This window comes from Pelobates fuscus, chromosome 5, assembly GCF_036172605.1.
Source record: "Pelobates fuscus isolate aPelFus1 chromosome 5, aPelFus1.pri, whole genome shotgun sequence".
NCBI classification, from domain to species: Eukaryota; Metazoa; Chordata; class Amphibia; order Anura; family Pelobatidae; genus Pelobates; species Pelobates fuscus.
Genome location: NC_086321.1, coordinates 328,584,141 through 328,600,943, shown reverse-complemented (window position 1 = coordinate 328,600,943; position 16,803 = coordinate 328,584,141). Strand labels below are relative to the sequence as shown.

General features: G+C 41.5%; 2 protein-coding genes across 8 annotated transcripts in view; one reads left to right on the top strand and one right to left on the bottom strand.

Moving 5' to 3' along the window:
- Positions 1–16,803, bottom strand: part of SGK2 (serum/glucocorticoid regulated kinase 2) — a 538,190-nt gene that overhangs the window by 471,539 nt on the left and 49,848 nt on the right. The gene's annotated exons all lie outside the window — the stretch shown is intronic.
- EPB41L1 (erythrocyte membrane protein band 4.1 like 1) overlaps positions 1–16,803 on the top strand; it is a 182,480-nt gene that overhangs the window by 161,157 nt on the left and 4,520 nt on the right. For 4 of the 7 annotated variants that reach the window (XM_063455685.1, XM_063455686.1, XM_063455683.1 and 1 more), the window contains 7 exons: positions 1,963–2,064; positions 7,242–8,510; positions 9,688–9,798; positions 10,583–10,900; positions 11,419–11,529; positions 15,455–15,520; positions 16,632–16,736. In XM_063455685.1, the coding sequence (XP_063311755.1) occupies positions 1,963–2,064; positions 7,242–8,510; positions 9,688–9,798; positions 10,583–10,900; positions 11,419–11,529; positions 15,455–15,520; positions 16,632–16,736 (2,082 nt within the window). The remainder of the gene's footprint in view (positions 1–1,962; positions 2,065–7,241; positions 8,511–9,687; positions 9,799–10,582; positions 10,901–11,418; positions 11,530–15,454; positions 15,521–16,631; positions 16,737–16,803) is intronic. The other 3 variants (XM_063455687.1, XM_063455688.1, XM_063455689.1) reach the window with 2 other exon arrangements.

Genomic DNA, 16,803 nt, shown 5'->3' with positions numbered 1-16,803 from the left:
AAGGGACAGAGTATGGCATGTTCTGTGTCTATATATCTGTGCCATAATGTGCCAGCTTGTGTAAAGGGCAGAGTATGTCATGTTCTGTGTCTATGTATCTGTGCCGGCGTGTGTACGGGGCAGAGTATGGCATGTTCTGTGTCTATGTATCTGTGCCATAATGTGCCAGCGTGTGTAAGGGGCAGAGTATGGCATGTTCTGTGTCTATGTATCTGTGCCATAATGTGCCAACGTGTGTAAGGGACAGAGTATGGCATGTTCTGTGTCTATGTATCTGTGCCATAATGTGCCAGCGTGTGTAAAGGGCAGAGTATGACATGTTCTGTGTCTATGTGTCTCTGCCGGCGTGTGTAAGGGGCAGAGTATGGCATGTTCTGTGTCTATGTATCTGTGCCATAATGTGCCAGCGTGTGTAAAGGGCAGAGTATGGCATATTCTGTGTCTATGTATCTGTGCCATAATGTGCCAGCGTGTGTAAGGGGCAGAGTATGGCATGTTCTGTGTCTATGTATCTGTGCCATAATGTGCCAACGTGTGTAAGGGACAGAGTATGGCATGTTCTGTGTCTATGTATCTGTGCCATAACGTGCCAGCGTGTGTAAAGGGCAGAGTATGGCATGTTCTGTGTCTATGTGTCTCTGCCGGCGTGTGTAAGGGGCAGAGTATGGCATGTTCTGTGTCTATGTATCTGTGCCATAATGTGCCAGCGTGTGTAAGAGGCAGAGAATGGCATGTTCTGTGTCTATGTATCTGTGCCATGAAGTGCAATTGTGTTTAAGGGACAGAGTATGGCATGTTCTGTGTCTATGTATCTTTGCCATAATGTGCCAGCGTGTGTAAGGGACAGAGTATGGCATGTTCTGTGTCTATGTATCTGTGCCATAATGTGCCAGCTTGTGTAAAGGGCAGAGTATGGCATGTTCTGTGTCTATGTATCTGTGCCGGCGTGTGTACGGGGCAGAGTATGGCATGTGCTGTGTCTATGTATCTGTGCCATAATGTGCCAGCGTGTGTAAGGGGCAGAGTATGGCATGTTCTTTGTCTATGTATCTGTGCCATAATGTGCCAGCGTGTGTAAGGGGCAGAGTATGGAATGTTCTGTGTCTATGTATCTGTGCCATAATGTGCCAGCGTGTGTAAGGGGCAGAGTATGGCATGTTCTGTGTCTATGTATCTGTGCCATAATGTGCCGGCGTGTGTAAGGGGAAGAGTATGGCATGTTCTGTGTCTATGTATCTGTGCCATAATGTGCCAGCTTGTGTAAAGGGCAGAGTATGTCATGTTCTGTGTCTATGTATCTGTGCCATAATGTGCCAGCTTGTGTAAAGGGCAGAGTATGTCATGTTCTGTGTCTATGTATCTGTGCCGGCGTGTGTAAGGGGCAGAGTATGGCATGTTCTGTGTCTATGTATCTGTGCCATAATGTGACAGCGTGTGTAAGGGGCAGAGTATGGCATGTTCTGTGTCTATGTATCTGTGCCGGCGTGTGTAAGGGACAGAGTATGGCATGTTCTGTGTCTATGTATCTGTGCCATAATGTGACAGCGTGTGTAAGGGGCAGAGTATGGCATGTTCTGTGTCTATTTATCTGACCCAGGATTATAGGATCTCTATCTATGTGTTGTATGTAAGGATGATGGGGATGTTCATACATAACTGTAAATGCCACATTGAATCTGTATTTCCAAGGAGACATATGTGCTCTTTTCCATGCACTGAACAACATGTCATTGTGTACATTGTATGTGCATGGAGAATGGCCACATGTTTAACATGTATCTGTGAAGAAGAAAATGCGTCTGTGTGTGCATGTCTGCCTGTCTTCAATATCTGTCCCATGGCTTACAATGTGAAGTGTCTTTTCATTTGTCCATCTTCATACTTGCCATCATGTTTCCATTGTCTTGATTTTCATTCTCTTTGTTAATCCCTTCCCACTCCCAATCTTTTGTCTTTTTTCAGGACGCAGACGACATGATTAGAGGAGAAGAGGAGGAGCCTGATGCTGCCAATGCCCAGGATTCAGATGTTTTCACCCAGAAAAGTGTGACTTCTTCTCCCGAGGTATCTCCACTCTCATTATTACCCTACCCGAGTTTCACAAGCTATTTGAGTAGCATCTTTTGGTGTACCTTTTATGTGAAGAGCAGGAGAACTATTCCACAGGTAGTTCTCTTGGATGGCATCACAGCAACTACAATGCATCCAGTGCAATGTGCTGTATGAGCTGTGATTATTCCCTGACAATGAAAAACATGGGCCATCGATGACACCAGTGTAATGGCGCGATAGGGGAGCTGCACACTGTGTTGGCAAGAGCTGTTGTGCCTGCTCAGCAGGAAGGAAGGAGGTCAACATGCGACCTGGTAACATGGTGGCCAGGTATGGGTTAAGTAGAACATGAAATAAACTGAAGTAACGCAATACGCAATAATTTGCATAAGGAAATTTAACCTACAAAAGTTACGCTGGCATTATTATTTATCTCTTAATTATATACATCAAATAAAAATGTTTGTCCAAGCTTCTGGATTTTCTCCTCCTGTAAACTTGCTAAATCCACGCCAACCTTTGTCCATTTATGCGCCACGTGACTGAGCGGAAGGTGAAGGAATCTGGACAGAAAGAATTAAAAGCGCAACAATAAACCAGCCCTCGATCTCAATCCACCATTTGATAGTAGATAGTCCTGGGTTATATAGCAACAGCAAAATTCAATAAAGAGGTTTTTCACACAGTTACTTATTAAAGTGCTTTTAGTGCATGTGCATAGGGCACCATGGCTCTGAGCAGATCTAATAGAGAACGTCACACATTTCAAAACAGATCATAGGCAAAGCTGACAATACAGTGCGAGATCCACCGCACTTCTCTAGCAATGTAACATATTGATGGGCAGCACAGGAAATGTGCTATCCTGCAGTATGTAGTATTCAGGTGCTACAGGGTGAATTAATCATTCTGCAGTATATGAATTCTGTATATAGCAGGAAAATGAGAATTATTATGTTAGCTCTGATTGTGACCTGCCTTGAAGTGTGTGACTTTCCTCCATTAGATTCGCTCAGAGCTGCTGTGCCACCTGCATATCTACTTAAATCACTTTAATATGTAGCACTGTGGAACTCATCTCTATTGCATTTTACTGCAGCTATATAACACAGCAGGATTGACTACTAACAAACTGTGGATTTAGAGGGAGCGCTGTTTTATCTACACTGAGAGGGACAACCCTGACAGTGGATCTGGTCTCTTCTTTCATCCTAGTTTTTAATTATCTGGGGATTTAATTTCTCCTACAGATACCAATCGGCATGCAAATTGGTATGTCTCAGCTTCTAAGGGATTCTCTTTTTTTTTTGTGCAGCCATCTAAAGGCCTTTCCGGTAATGAGTTTTAATTATGTTAACTGGACGGCATAGCTGGCTACAAAATCAATCATGGTTGTACGCAATACACAGCCCATCGTGTTTGATGCATCAATTCTACCATGTCTAAGGGGTTAAGGAAGGAATGTGATTTCCTTATAAAATAGGTTAAAGGAACACTATAGGGTCAGGAACAAAAACATGTGTTCCTGACCCTATAGTGCTAAACCCACCATTTAGGTGGCTTGTCCCCCTTAGCCCCCCTATAAAATTTTAAAACTCACCTTATTTCCAGCGCCGCGTGGGTCCGCCGGTGCTGGCTCCGCCCCCTTTGTGCCATCATCAAAATGGCAGATTTTTAGCCAATCCAATGCTTTCCCATATAAAAAGCATTGGATTGGCTAAAATCGGCGTGGGGGCGGGGCCAAATGCCGTTTTGGACAATCAGGACCTCCTCATAGAGATGCATTGAATCAATGCATCTGTGTGAGGAAAATTCAGTGTCTCCATGCAGAGCGTGGGGACGCTGAACTCAGTGCTGCTTACTGTGCAGCCCTGAGCCAGGAAGCCCCTCCAGTGGCCATCTAAGGAGTGGCCACTTGGAGGTTTCCCTAGGAGCAATGTAAACACTGCCTTTTCTCTGAAAAGGCAGTGTTTACATGAAAATGCCTGGCGGGAGCTATTATACTCACCAGAACAACTACATTAAGCTGTCAAGAGAGCATGTCTACGTTCGGGGTAATTCCCCCGAACATAGACCAGCTGACTAGCGCAATGAAATCCACGAATCTAAGTTCTGGGAAAATTATGCCGAACATAGATTAGTTCACTAGCGCAGGGAATTCCTCGAATCTCCACGCAAGAGAGCTGATCGGACGTCCGAGCAGTCGTAAAGCAGGTAGGTTGCAAAGTGAGGACTACCTGTATATAAGGAACAATCAGAGTACAGAGAAATATACCTTTATTGGCATCATACATTAAATGGCTATTACTGAATTTAATGTGGTCATGTATGGTGATATAATAAACCTACCTGCTTTTGCCTTGATAGTCAGCATCAAGATTGGTATTTTTGGCCCATGTGCCGTGGCCCTAGCTATATGATAAATCCAAATACATTAAATAAGTCACTGACTTTATAATCAAACTAATAAATTAATAATTCCCATAAACCCAACACTCATCCATATAACACTTTCTTTATTGACTTTCATTGATAAATTGTCTGGTTTTATTGGTAGGAGGTTCTTTAAATGTAACACATTAATTTGTTGACTTGTGCACTAATCCTGTCACCTGCAGCAAACTAATCAAATTCTTGTTAATCTGCACCCGAACAAACAGATCTGTTCAGGATTTACGTGATGGATCAATTCATTTGGTCATAGATTAGCAGGTATTGGATTCGTTCGTTGTAGGTGAATAGGATTTGTGCAGAGTATATAGAAGACCATGATTATGTCATAAACTTGCTTTTCAATGGTCATATGCCTGCTATGGTCTTAGTAGTGTGCTAATTAACATGTAATTAAATCATTCTGATGGTGTATTCCTAAGCAATGATCTGTTAAGCAGTTTTAAATCCTGTTTTTTTCTGCTAAAATTGCTAAAAATGGTTTGGCCAAAAATCCATACTCTCAAAGCACCATCACCACTTTAATAAACTGTAGCGGTTATGGTGCTTGTAGTGCTTTTTAAGCAAAATACAAGCAAGGCATAATAGCAAATATGTTTTTGTACCTTGACATTTTTAGGTTAAATGTGGTGACTTAGTAAATTGCCCCGTAAAACTTGTTATATGGTTTTTATGGTTTGTTCCACTTTTTCATATGTAAAGTCCTGACCTCATTAAGGTAAATTGCTGTAATAAAAATACCTGCAAAATGTATGTGCTGGGCACTTCAGTAACTGTAAAAAAATATAACCGTTTCAATATATATCAGTGAAGTACTGTGGATGTAAAACAATAGGAGTTTGAGAGCTTTAACATTTTTAACATTTTTATTTGATAAGTTCATCGCAAAATGTCACCCGTCAATGCAATATATCTCACAGGGTTATTTAGAAAGGTGGGAATTCAAGGTGAGTTTGATGTAAGGCCAGAGCAGCTGAACTGAAAGCATAGCTGACTTAGAGATTTTTCAAGTTTGGCTATTTTAACCTTATCTTTAAAATTCACTTTGAATTCTTACTTTTGCGAATAATCCTGTAAATTCCCATTATACATTTCTATTATGTACAATACTAGGATTCCCTGAACAATAATGTCTTTAGAGAACATTTAAAGGAACAGAGAGTAGGGGAAAGTGACAGGACGGGGAAGTGCGTTCCAGAGGGTAGGTGCTGCACGAGAGATGGAGAAGGAGATGGGAGAGAAGGTAAGTAGTGATAGGTGCAGGAGAGATAGGGAGAGTTGGATCCCAACATAGCCACCATGTTTCTCACCTGACCTAGGGGTATGGATAAGGTAGAGGCCACCATGTTTCTCACCTGACCTAGGGGCATGGATAAGGTAGAGGCCACCATGTTTCTCACCTGACCTAGGGGCATGGATAAGGTAGAGGCCACCATGTGTGAGAGCAGCAATGGATTCAATGTCAGAAGAAGACAGCCAGCCTTCAATATTTGCTAAAAGGATGAAACAAATATATCATGGACGGAGTTCATTACACATGGAGCCGGCATTCCAGAGAGCACAAGAAAAGGTAGGGCATAAGTGCTATGGGTTACTGGAAATGAGATCAGCATTGTGTGTCCTAGGATTTTTACTGTGGAAGATAAAACTGGAATGTGAAAGTATGGGAAGAGCTACGGCGCCAGCGTTAGAGGAGGGGTTACTAGCAGCCGCAAGATGTAGTAGGATTGTGAGTGAGCAAAGGTGGTAACGAGACTTGTATTAGTGGGTATGACTGGAGGTAGGTGTATTAGAAGGGGATAACGTAGAACCATGGCTGAGAGATAATATTAGATGATATTAAGATCTTCTTATTGTCCCTCTTTGTTATTGTGCTGTAGAAACATGATGTCTATCGTATAAGGCTTATATTACATTTTCCACATTTTTCTAAACTAGTTGTTCCTAATCCAATCCTCCAGGGACAGCAGTGGTCCAGATTTTTTCAGTATCCCCCTAGGAATGGAATTAGACTCTTGGTGTGTCTTAAGGACAATGGCCTTAAGATTGGATAATCTTAGTTTATCCAAAAACATTAAATCATTTTAAAAGCTTATACAAAAATATTAAATTGAGGCCTAAGTTAAGAACCACCAGTATGAACGACTTTATCTGTCAAAGCTATTTACTAGACTTTGGCTTGGTTTGATTTAAAAGGCTAAGAGAGTTTTGTGGTTACTTAATCTTTTCTTATGAGTTTTTAAGGATATACAATCTAACTGCATGATTATAATCCACAACTTGTCTTAATCTAAGATGAAAATCTGTTCCACTGACGACTCTCTTCTGTCCTATGATTGTTGCCATTGCAACATTCAAATAATTTTTCTTTTACATGTGCAGTACTTCACTATATATAGCTTATAGTTTTTTTTTTTGTTATGTGCTCCCCGTTGTCTTTTTCAGTAATGGTAATTAAAGTGCTACACTAGATAATAATGTTCTAGCATTTAAGTGTCATTACAGTATAATGTGATCATTAGTAGGTTCTAATACTGTGTATTGTTAGATTATAGTATTATCATAGGGTGCAGTATGTTTTTAATCTTATCAGCACGCATGTTTAATTTGTGCAATTCACTAATATATACATATTTTCTGAAAAACGTTCAAAAGAGGTGGAAGTGCTTAATTTAACAAACATGCTTGCTCTCCTTATACACATACCTCTAACTCCTCTTGCTCCGGTTAAAATGCAGGGTATGGAGCATTGGGTTATTATAGAAAAGTCGTCAGACAGTGCTCAGGCATCTTTTGGAGAAGTTGGAAAAAAAGAGAATGTGCTTGCAGGAGCAGACTTGTCTCTCAAAGGTGAGGAGCTGTCCCAAATACAAGAACATCTTCCCTGGGATAGAGAAGAGACAGTACATGAGGAGAGGGGGGCAGATAAATTTGTACACTCAACAAAAGGGGTGGCAAGAAGAATCAGGCTAACACAGAGAGAGGAACGTTTGGTGATGGTGACAAGTGAGTTGGATGATGTGGATGGTGTAGAGAACAAGGCAAGAACCGCTCCTGACGGTGCACCATCTGAGAATGGCAGAGATTGGGCAATCATTGTGGAAAAGACAGATCCAAGCATTGCTTGGATACCTGGAGAAAAATCTGAGAAAAGAGAGGAGAAGGCTATAGAAGGAGTAGAGATGACCTTTTCAAAAAGAGATAAAAGAGATGGAGCATCAGACAGAGCCCAGGGCATTTCTCGTACGTTTGTGGAACATGTGGAAAGCAGGCGTGTTATTGTGTGTGAGGAGGAGACTGATGACAGTGCTGAGGAACTGGAGAAAGAATATTCTATTGGAAGCAGTTGGAATGATCAGGAAAGGTCATTGGTTTGGCTTGAAAGTTCTGGTTACCAAGAGCTTAGTGGAGAAGTTGAACAGGACAACAGAGATGGTTCTGCAAAGTCTCATCAACACGGTGGAGAGATACATTTTAAGGAATTAAACAGTAGAGAAAATGATGGGAGCCTCTCAGGACATGCAACATCTTCTTTACTAAATGGAAGAAAAGAGGTAAATCAAGAATATGTTACCACTGACTTGTTAATGGCAGATTTGCATTCAGAAGAGGCAAGAGAAGAGAACCAAGTGACAAGTATGAACAGAAGAGAAGAGTTGGAAGCTTCTGCACTGAGGAATGAACCGTTGTCTTCGGGTGTTGAAGTTACTGTAGAAAGAGGTACAGAGGACACACCATTTGAAGACTGGGGTCCACCAGTGCTTCATTTTATGTTGCCCACCATCATACCACTGCCTGTGTCCATGCCTAGGGATCGAGGTCACCAAGAAGCACCAAGGTCTCCAGTCACAAACCCAACTGAGAGGATCCTCCTTCAACCTAACCCAAGATCTCCTTCAGTACCTTACCAAGGAGGAGATAACAGCCCTGTGGAGTCCACCACTGATACCCCTGGGGATCTCTCTTCTCCAGATTCTGGATGTGAAATCACACTGACAGATGCGGCGGTAACTTTGCTTAGCTCAGAACAGCATGTATGTGAAGGGGGAGGGGCAGGGAAGACACCGATCTTGCTTAGCGTGGACATGTTGTGATTTGGCCAGCACGTCGGGCCCTTGTATGTGTAAGAAGAGGCATGGTGTCATGGTGGGAGTGGTCTACCTGTATGTGTCAACTCTCCCACCATCTGCTTCTGGCTGGATCACCTTCTGGCTAAAAAAATTTCAAACATTTACTGCGAAACGCATGGAAGCAAGAGAGGAGACGGGAGGGAGAATGGGTGGAGGCATAAAGGAAGGGTTGCAGTCACAGCTGCTTCTAACATAGGCCTGGGAACACACAAAAATCAATTATTCCCACTCCAGGAATCAGGCATATCCAATGACATCACAGTGGTTCATTGGTTATATCAGCTGTCTATTAACCCCATCTTGGAAAGAATTGCCTGGCTGCTACCCAGCAGGTCTTTGCCCGTGCTAACAAAAATGAGTAGCTTGCAAATCCTGGAGTTGCACTTTTAGCATCATAGCAAGGAATGGGCTACTAATCTCCATCCCACCTCCTCCCCACTACCTGCACTGAGGCCGCTAATTCCTTGCTTTTGTGCTGCTCATGTAGGCCCTGATTCACCAGGCTGTGTTAAGGTGAGCATCGTAAAAAACAATATTGGACATATCTTCATATTTATTGCTTGTGATGCTGCTAAACAGACAGGTAAAGTAGGATAGTTTAATCTCTTCCATTCTATATTTTTTTCCTGCATAATCATTTGTCTTCCATTCTATTTTTATCACATTGCTTTAGCACAGGGGTGGCCAAAGTGCAACCGTTCCTACCCAGTTGTTGTAGAGCTACAGCATTATACCAGCAAAGAATCTAATGAGTTTTACTCTAGAACAGATGATGGTTTCCATTTGGTCATCCATGTGTTAGCTCCATCTTTTCTTCTCCTCTCTCTTTCTGGTACCTGTCCTCTCAATTTTCCGTTTGTAAGCCTCATGAAAGTTCTAGCAGCCTATACTCTAAGTACCGTAGTATTGCCTTAACACAGCTTAGTGAATCCAGGCCAACTTTAGCCTCGCTTTGATTGCGTCCTGCTCAGCATTGGTCTCATGCATCCCGCCACGGGGCATTGCTGTCTTTCCTTAGGGATTCCCTCACTCTAATCCTTCTCTCCCACTCTAGTGTCAACCCCTCGAACCGACAGCCTGGGAGGAAAGGGATATCCCGTCCGCCCTCAGAGAAGTCTCCCTACCGGACCAGGGTTTTAGGAAAGCCGGGACAGTCTTTTATCAGGTCGGGGCCCTTGTTAGCCCTGATAATACTCTTATCCCCAGTATTATGCTAATAATACGATGTATGCCTTTGTATGTGCAGATAAATATGTTTGTTTGTCTATGCAGAATATTTTGTCTCTGTATGTAAAGTGTTCAACTCAGACATGAAACACCTTACATACACCTTTGCTTTGGCCACCTTCTTATATACAGTGGAGTTTTGTAGTTACAGAGTACATAGATATTATTAAAACATGCAGAGACTTCTGGAGAATTCATGTCACTTCTACGACTTTTAAGTCACTTATGGAAACCAGCATAAGGATTCAACATACTAAAACTGTTTCATCTCTGGTGGACCTTATCTCATTTGATTTACTATACCTCAATACCTCACATGCTGCTGAAATTAGCAGAACATAAATGGTGTACTATCTACTAGGACAGCCTAGGACTGTCTTTAAAATTATCATAGTTTGGGCCATCACATTGCATTCCTGTGACTGCTAAAAACCTTAAAGATGATTTCTCCAATAGCTTAGTTTCATTGTCCTTTAAATGTAGAGCTGGTTGTGTTGTCCCGTCTATGTATCTCTTTAATTGGTCTGTGTCAATAAGAAAAATAAAAGATAACGCTGTTCGCTCCAGTCACTTTCTGATAGTCCCTTGTCTGTTAAAACACTTCAGAGTTTGGTTAATTAGTAAGAAAAAGTCATGATTTAAATAGGAGTCTTTGTTCCTCCCCATCTTTGAGTCTCTGTCACCGATTACCTTCCCATCGATGGCTCTTTCAATTTCCTTAGAGAGTGAGCAGCAGGGAAGCAGAGGAAGCACGAGGAGCTGGAGATGAGGAACAAAACACTGGTCTGCTGAAGGAGAACCAACTGAGTATTGAAAGGAAATGTTCCAGCATTACTGTCAGCTCAACATCCAGTCTGGAGGCCGAGGTGGACTTCACAGTTATTGGTGATTACCATTCCAACGTAGGATTTGAGGACTTCACCCGCAGCTTGCCAGAGTTGCATCGAGACCAGGGAGACGGGGCAGGAGGCCCTGCAGAAAATAATCCAGCAGTAGAACCCCAAGAGACTCATGATGAGGATAGTGAGGATCAATCTGAGGTACAAGATTAGAGCATAGGGGTGTTTGTCAGAAACTACCCTATGTTCTTTGTAAATAACATGGGGCAATGTTTACCTGGCATCCCCAGTGTTATGATTGCATGGAACATTTAAAAAGAAAAGAGGTGTTGCATGCCTCATCACTTTCCCATTAATTTCCGATTTACCATCAGCATTGATCATCATGTTTCTATTCATGCAATATGGCGTTTCCAAGTGGTCTTTTCACAATGCATGATCCGGTCTTCCTAATCTTGATTTGACAGCATGATGCGCATGTTAGTGTCATCGCATGACATCACCTGGTAGAACTCATATCATATGTGCTAGCATTTCCTGTCAGGTATGACATCATACTCAGTCATCTGCCATTCAATGTTTTACACCGATATTGTGCATGTTACGTTGTGTCGTTTGTACTGCTGTGTGTGTTCTAACTTCCACTGTGACCACTTCCAACTTTAAGAATTTTTCAACGATATAACATTACCTGGTGACCAAGTTCTCTCTTTCTTAAGGCATGTCTACAGAGAGCGCAGGAAGGAGCCTTGAGATCTGAAAGCAGCTCAAGTCGGACAGAGATACCCGGCATAGTGCACACGCAGGTTATTACCGTTCAAACCACCCAGGTAACTCACTTAACAGTTCTCTCTAAACGTTCTTCCTGCTTGCTCTGTGTGCTTGTCAGTTTCTGTGTATATGTCTTTATAGATTTCTAATCTGTGTCTCTAGATGTTATGTCATTTTATGCTGATTGCAACAAACTCTGCTAGGTAGTAACAGAGAGAAGATGTTTAAGAAGAATAAGCTTTAAATAATAGGAATGCTAGATCCACTTTTAAAAGCAAAAAAAAGAGCAAATCCAGGGGATGTTTTTAAGAATATTAGCGAATATTAGCAGTAATCGTATTAGTCTTATTACATACACAGAAAATTAGGAAAAAAAGTTTTCTGACGCATAGGTTTATAAGTTTGCTAATAATTGAATTAAATAGTACGTAAAATTGTGTAGATTTTGTCAAGAAAGGATAAACATAGTCAAATAAACTTTAGTACTACCTGGCATTCCCAAGATGCTTATTGGTTGTAAGTGGTATAATATCTGCCAAGAAAACATTCTCTAGACCAGACCACTCGTTCATCTCTAACTTGTAACTATGGCACAAGACTAGATGGAGACATGTGGCTTTTGCTGAAGTCTCACCCTATCTTTATTTATTGTGACAGAAATCAAGACTCATCAGACAAAGTTAAGTTATTCCAGTTTTCATCCAGTTTTGGTGATCATGTGCCCATCATAACCCTACTCCTTGTTCCTAGCCAACAGGAGAGGACTCAATGTGGTCTTCTGCTACTATTGGAGATCTGCTTCATGGTTCTTACAGCCTTGATTTTAATGATGTCCTTATATACCATTCTGTTGTAAACAGTGGCTATTTAAATGTTTCTTTGGCTTTTCTGTGAACTTGAAATTAAGAGCCTTCACATTATCCTGTAACCTTTCTTAAAATAAATGGACTTTAGTGCACTATTCCTCAGTGGTGGTGGGTCATACACAATTTACTTTTGAATGGAGTGTCAAGGAGTTTTTGGGTTTTCCTTACTCCTCAGTGACGGACCATTCTGTAAACTAAAAGATGGCAGTAATTAAAATCCCAGGAGGTCAGCTGTTTCTAAGATGATGGACCCACGTTTTTCTTTCTCCAGTAATCAATCATTGTCAAAGTAACGTTGATAACGTTTCCCCGGTTCTTTGAGGAGGCTGTTTTTAAAATAAAATGTCCTAATTCAAATTGCAAAGATAAAATCTTAAATAGCGATCCAAAATCAACAATCTAATACATGCGCCATCGAATACAGTTTTACATAACCATATCAACACAAGAGGAGAAAAATATACAAACAGAAGAAGCAGAGAATGGGAGGAGAAGGGGAGGGGGAAATAGGGAGCCCCAGGTCCAGAGAATGTTCGCAACCAGGAAGTCGGTGTGAATACATGTAGTTTTATGTGCCAGTTTAAATAAAAGCTTCCCAGAAATACACTAATTGCTCTCAGTAATAACACTCATGAACAAGAGTCAAAATGACAAAATGTAAATGTCTGTTAATTAGAGCTGTCATAAAATGGAGCAGCTGGCAGTTGAAAATGGAGTGATAAACAAGCAGCTAACCAAAATGTGTGAGGGCACCGCCGCACATGACAGTGCAGGTGATACAGGTTATTTTACATTAGTCCCTTCCAGTTAAAGGGACACTATAGTCACCAGAATCATTACAGCTTAATGTAGTGGTTCTGGTGTCTATAGCCTGTCCCTGCAGTGTTAGCACTGTAAGCACTGCCTTTCCAGAGAAAAGGCAGTGTTTACATTGGTGCCTGGTCACACCTCTAATGGCAGTCACTCAGAGGGCCACTATAGGTGCTTCCTAGTCCAGTGCTACACAGTGTACAGAAACTACGTTCAGCGTCTCCACACTCTGCATGAAGATGCTGAACTCTCCCCATATAGATGCTTTGATTCAGTACATCTCTATGAGGAGATGCTGATTTGTGCAGAATGGCATTTTGCCGAGCATGCTCAATAATCTCCCAATGCTTTCCTAAAACCAACATTGGATTGGCTGAGATTATCAAGATTAATGATCTCAGCTGTGGAGCTGTGGCAATAGAGAAAAGGTAAGTTTATTCTAGTGTTAGGAATATATCTTTTTATTCCTTTACGTTTTGTAGTAATATTTGTTTACCTGTGCTAATATTCCTTTCAATGCGGATTCCCCCCCACAGGTAACAGCTTTATAAAGTAAGCAGTAAGCAGCACATATTTACTACTGAACATGTGCATATTGCCAACATAGTGCTACCAAATAGACTACAAGTCTAATGGTATTTAGGCCCACCACGAAGGAATTATTACCCTATTGTGGTTCAGCAGCTCTATAGTGCATAGGTTGTTATTTTCCTGATATTACTATTTTGCTCAACTATTTCTGATTATTCTCGTTTTATTTTAATCCAACACTGGCGGGTTTTCTGATTCTGTTATTTCTGACCCTTGATTTTGGCTTCTTTCTTGACTACTCTGTGTGTCTGCAGTTTAGTCTATAAACAACATGTTAAAGGAACACTATGTGGCAAAGATGCCTCTGCCACATGTTCCTGGAGGAGCCTGCTAGCTAGCCTCCTGCCTAAAGACTATGGGCCCTGTAAAAAGCATTTTAAAAGACTTTGTTTGTGTGGTGTCCCTGTACTGGTCAGGAACCGAACAAATCCACAAACTAAAGACCACCCGGGAGCTTGTTAAACCCTATTGACACCTTGTAACGATTCTCACCGCAGTGTTCTAATGGTTCATGGTGTCCGCCGTTTCTTATGTAAGAACACACGGTGGCGGCACGACATGTTTGATTGTCGAGTGCATGGGACTAAAATCGAACATGACTTCACGAACACCGATGAATTTCCATCCCCGTCTGCGTTCAGGTTTTTTTACATCCTAGAAGAGCCCTGTTCTGTGGAATCGTTCGTATGTATTAAGGGAACGAGCTCCACGTTATGACTATGGACTGCGTTCGGTAGTTTGTTCGTTTTTATACTACCAAACTTGACCGACCGCTATCACTTTTCTCATGGAACTATTTTGGGCAGGAGCCATGTGTTCGGTCGTTCAAAAGTTAACTTCCATTGAAAATCCGAACCACTAACCCGATCTGAGTGATTTTTGGATATGTTGGTCGCTCAGATCGGGGCTGTACGAAGATGTGACTCTTGTGGGGTTTACATGGATTTTGGGGGTACTTTTGGGGTGTTTGTAAATTGTATGTTTTTCTGTACCTGGAGATAATTGAGTTTGGACAGTTCCTGACTCCATTATCGCTCAGGCACAGGGAGGAGTTTGTGACTTGTATAAATTCTGTAACTGTGCCTGCATTAAACAGACTACTTCCCAGCATTGAGCCTCGGCTCATGTGTGGGGGGAGCAGCTGTACTCTCTGAAGGAGAGGTCTACCCACTTGGATCCAGGACTTGGGTCCTGGGTGGGCGGAGACGGCGAGACCCCAGCCAAACTGCGGCGGCTAGGGGCTGGAAGTACTTATGGTGTCCTGGTGCAGTTATTATGGTACTCGGTGATAACTAGTAAGCGTGGTTGGCGGAGGTACCCAGGCAGGGTATCAGGCTGTCCGCCACACACTATATTCCTAATTCATAATAGCTTAATGAAGCAGTTTTGGTGTACAGATTATGCCTCAGAAGGTTCACTGCTCAATTCACTAGGAGTTAAATCACTTTTGTTTCTGACCATGCAACCCTAGCTACACCTCCCCTGGCTGTGACTGACACAGCCTGCACAAAAACAATCAGATGTAACTTATTTTAAAAGTTTTTATCTTAAATAAAGATTTGACCCCAAAGTAAAGATTATGTGCCAAACCTTTATCATGAGATAAATAGTGCCCCCAAGTGTACACTAAGAGCAATTACACAGAACTCTCCACAGTTTCTCTTCTCCTGTTTTGTCCCACTTACCTCTGCTTCATTAAACCTGTTCTCTTCTACAGGTGGGAGATACGGATCCTGTTGTCAGCACTCAGATCACAACGACAGAGACTGTAACACTTGCTCAGGTTGGCATCCCATCACTGTTCTAATGAACTTTATTGCTTCTCCTTGATCTGAATAAGCTGGGGAAATCTAATTTGAGCTTTCTAGTGTTGTTAGTTCTTGTTATAAACCATTGTTACCATTGAAACAAGCACATTGGCCCACTTGGCTCTTTGATATTACCATATACGGTTAGCTTTTTAAAATTATTTGTTAGCCTTATCAGCCTTATCAACTTGTTTTAACTTTACTGTTTTTTTTATGCACCATTTGATACCTTTGTGTTAATATGTGAATTAGTGTGGTTTACCATCCCTCAGAAACTACAGGCCATACTGCACCCTAAAATAAAAGCATAGTCACAAGCTTTAGTATTAGATTGGAGGCTATAAGAAAGCCTTATAACCACATTCTGTCTTATATCATTCAGTTTTGTCAAGGACACATTCTCAGTGTATGCTTGAATGGAATTTCAACATCTTCATTCATTTACGTAAAATAAAATCAATGATTAATTAACTTAGGGATCATCGATGGCAAAGTAACAATTCAAAGAGTTGTGGTCTTTCTGTTTTTTGGTTTTTTTAACACTGGATTTTAATTTGTAGTTCACCTTCTGACCGGTTTTTAATGCTACGAATGATTTAATTGCCAGCTTCATTAGACTAATAGTATAACGTAAAATATATAAATTAGAAAACCTACCATGGGTTGTTTATTGATAAACAAATGGCTAATGCACAGTGATGGCCCATCAGAGACCTTTAGCAAATATTATATTCTTCGGTTAAATATGGCATTTTTACTACTGGGATTACAAGTTAAATAAATTGACTAGCTTACTGTATTCGTAACATGTGTGACTGACCTTTACAATGTACCCGCCACCTTCCCAGATGATACCTAACTGGGTGCCTTTGTGTTGTTTGCGTCACTTTTTCTTTTCACCTTTCCCTTTAATTGGTATCCAAAATGTCTTGGGGCTTCTGAAGGAGGAGGAAGGGGGATCAAAATTTATGCTACAGTAATATTTTGCCGCAGTCCACTCAAACAAGTTATTTTTTTGCTGGTTAATAAAACATTCTGTAAAGTGCATCAATTGCCTTCAGACCTTCTCCTTCTTATGTCATCCAGCCTGAGGACTTTAGTACGGAAACAGAAAGTGCAGAACAAGTCCAGGCAGTAACAACTGTAGAAAACACGCAGGGGACACAAGCAGACGCCACACGCACCCAACATGTACGTTTTTGAAATCTCACCAAGCAGCTTAAAGCCATCACTTTCTGAAATTGCTTTTTAATTGCAT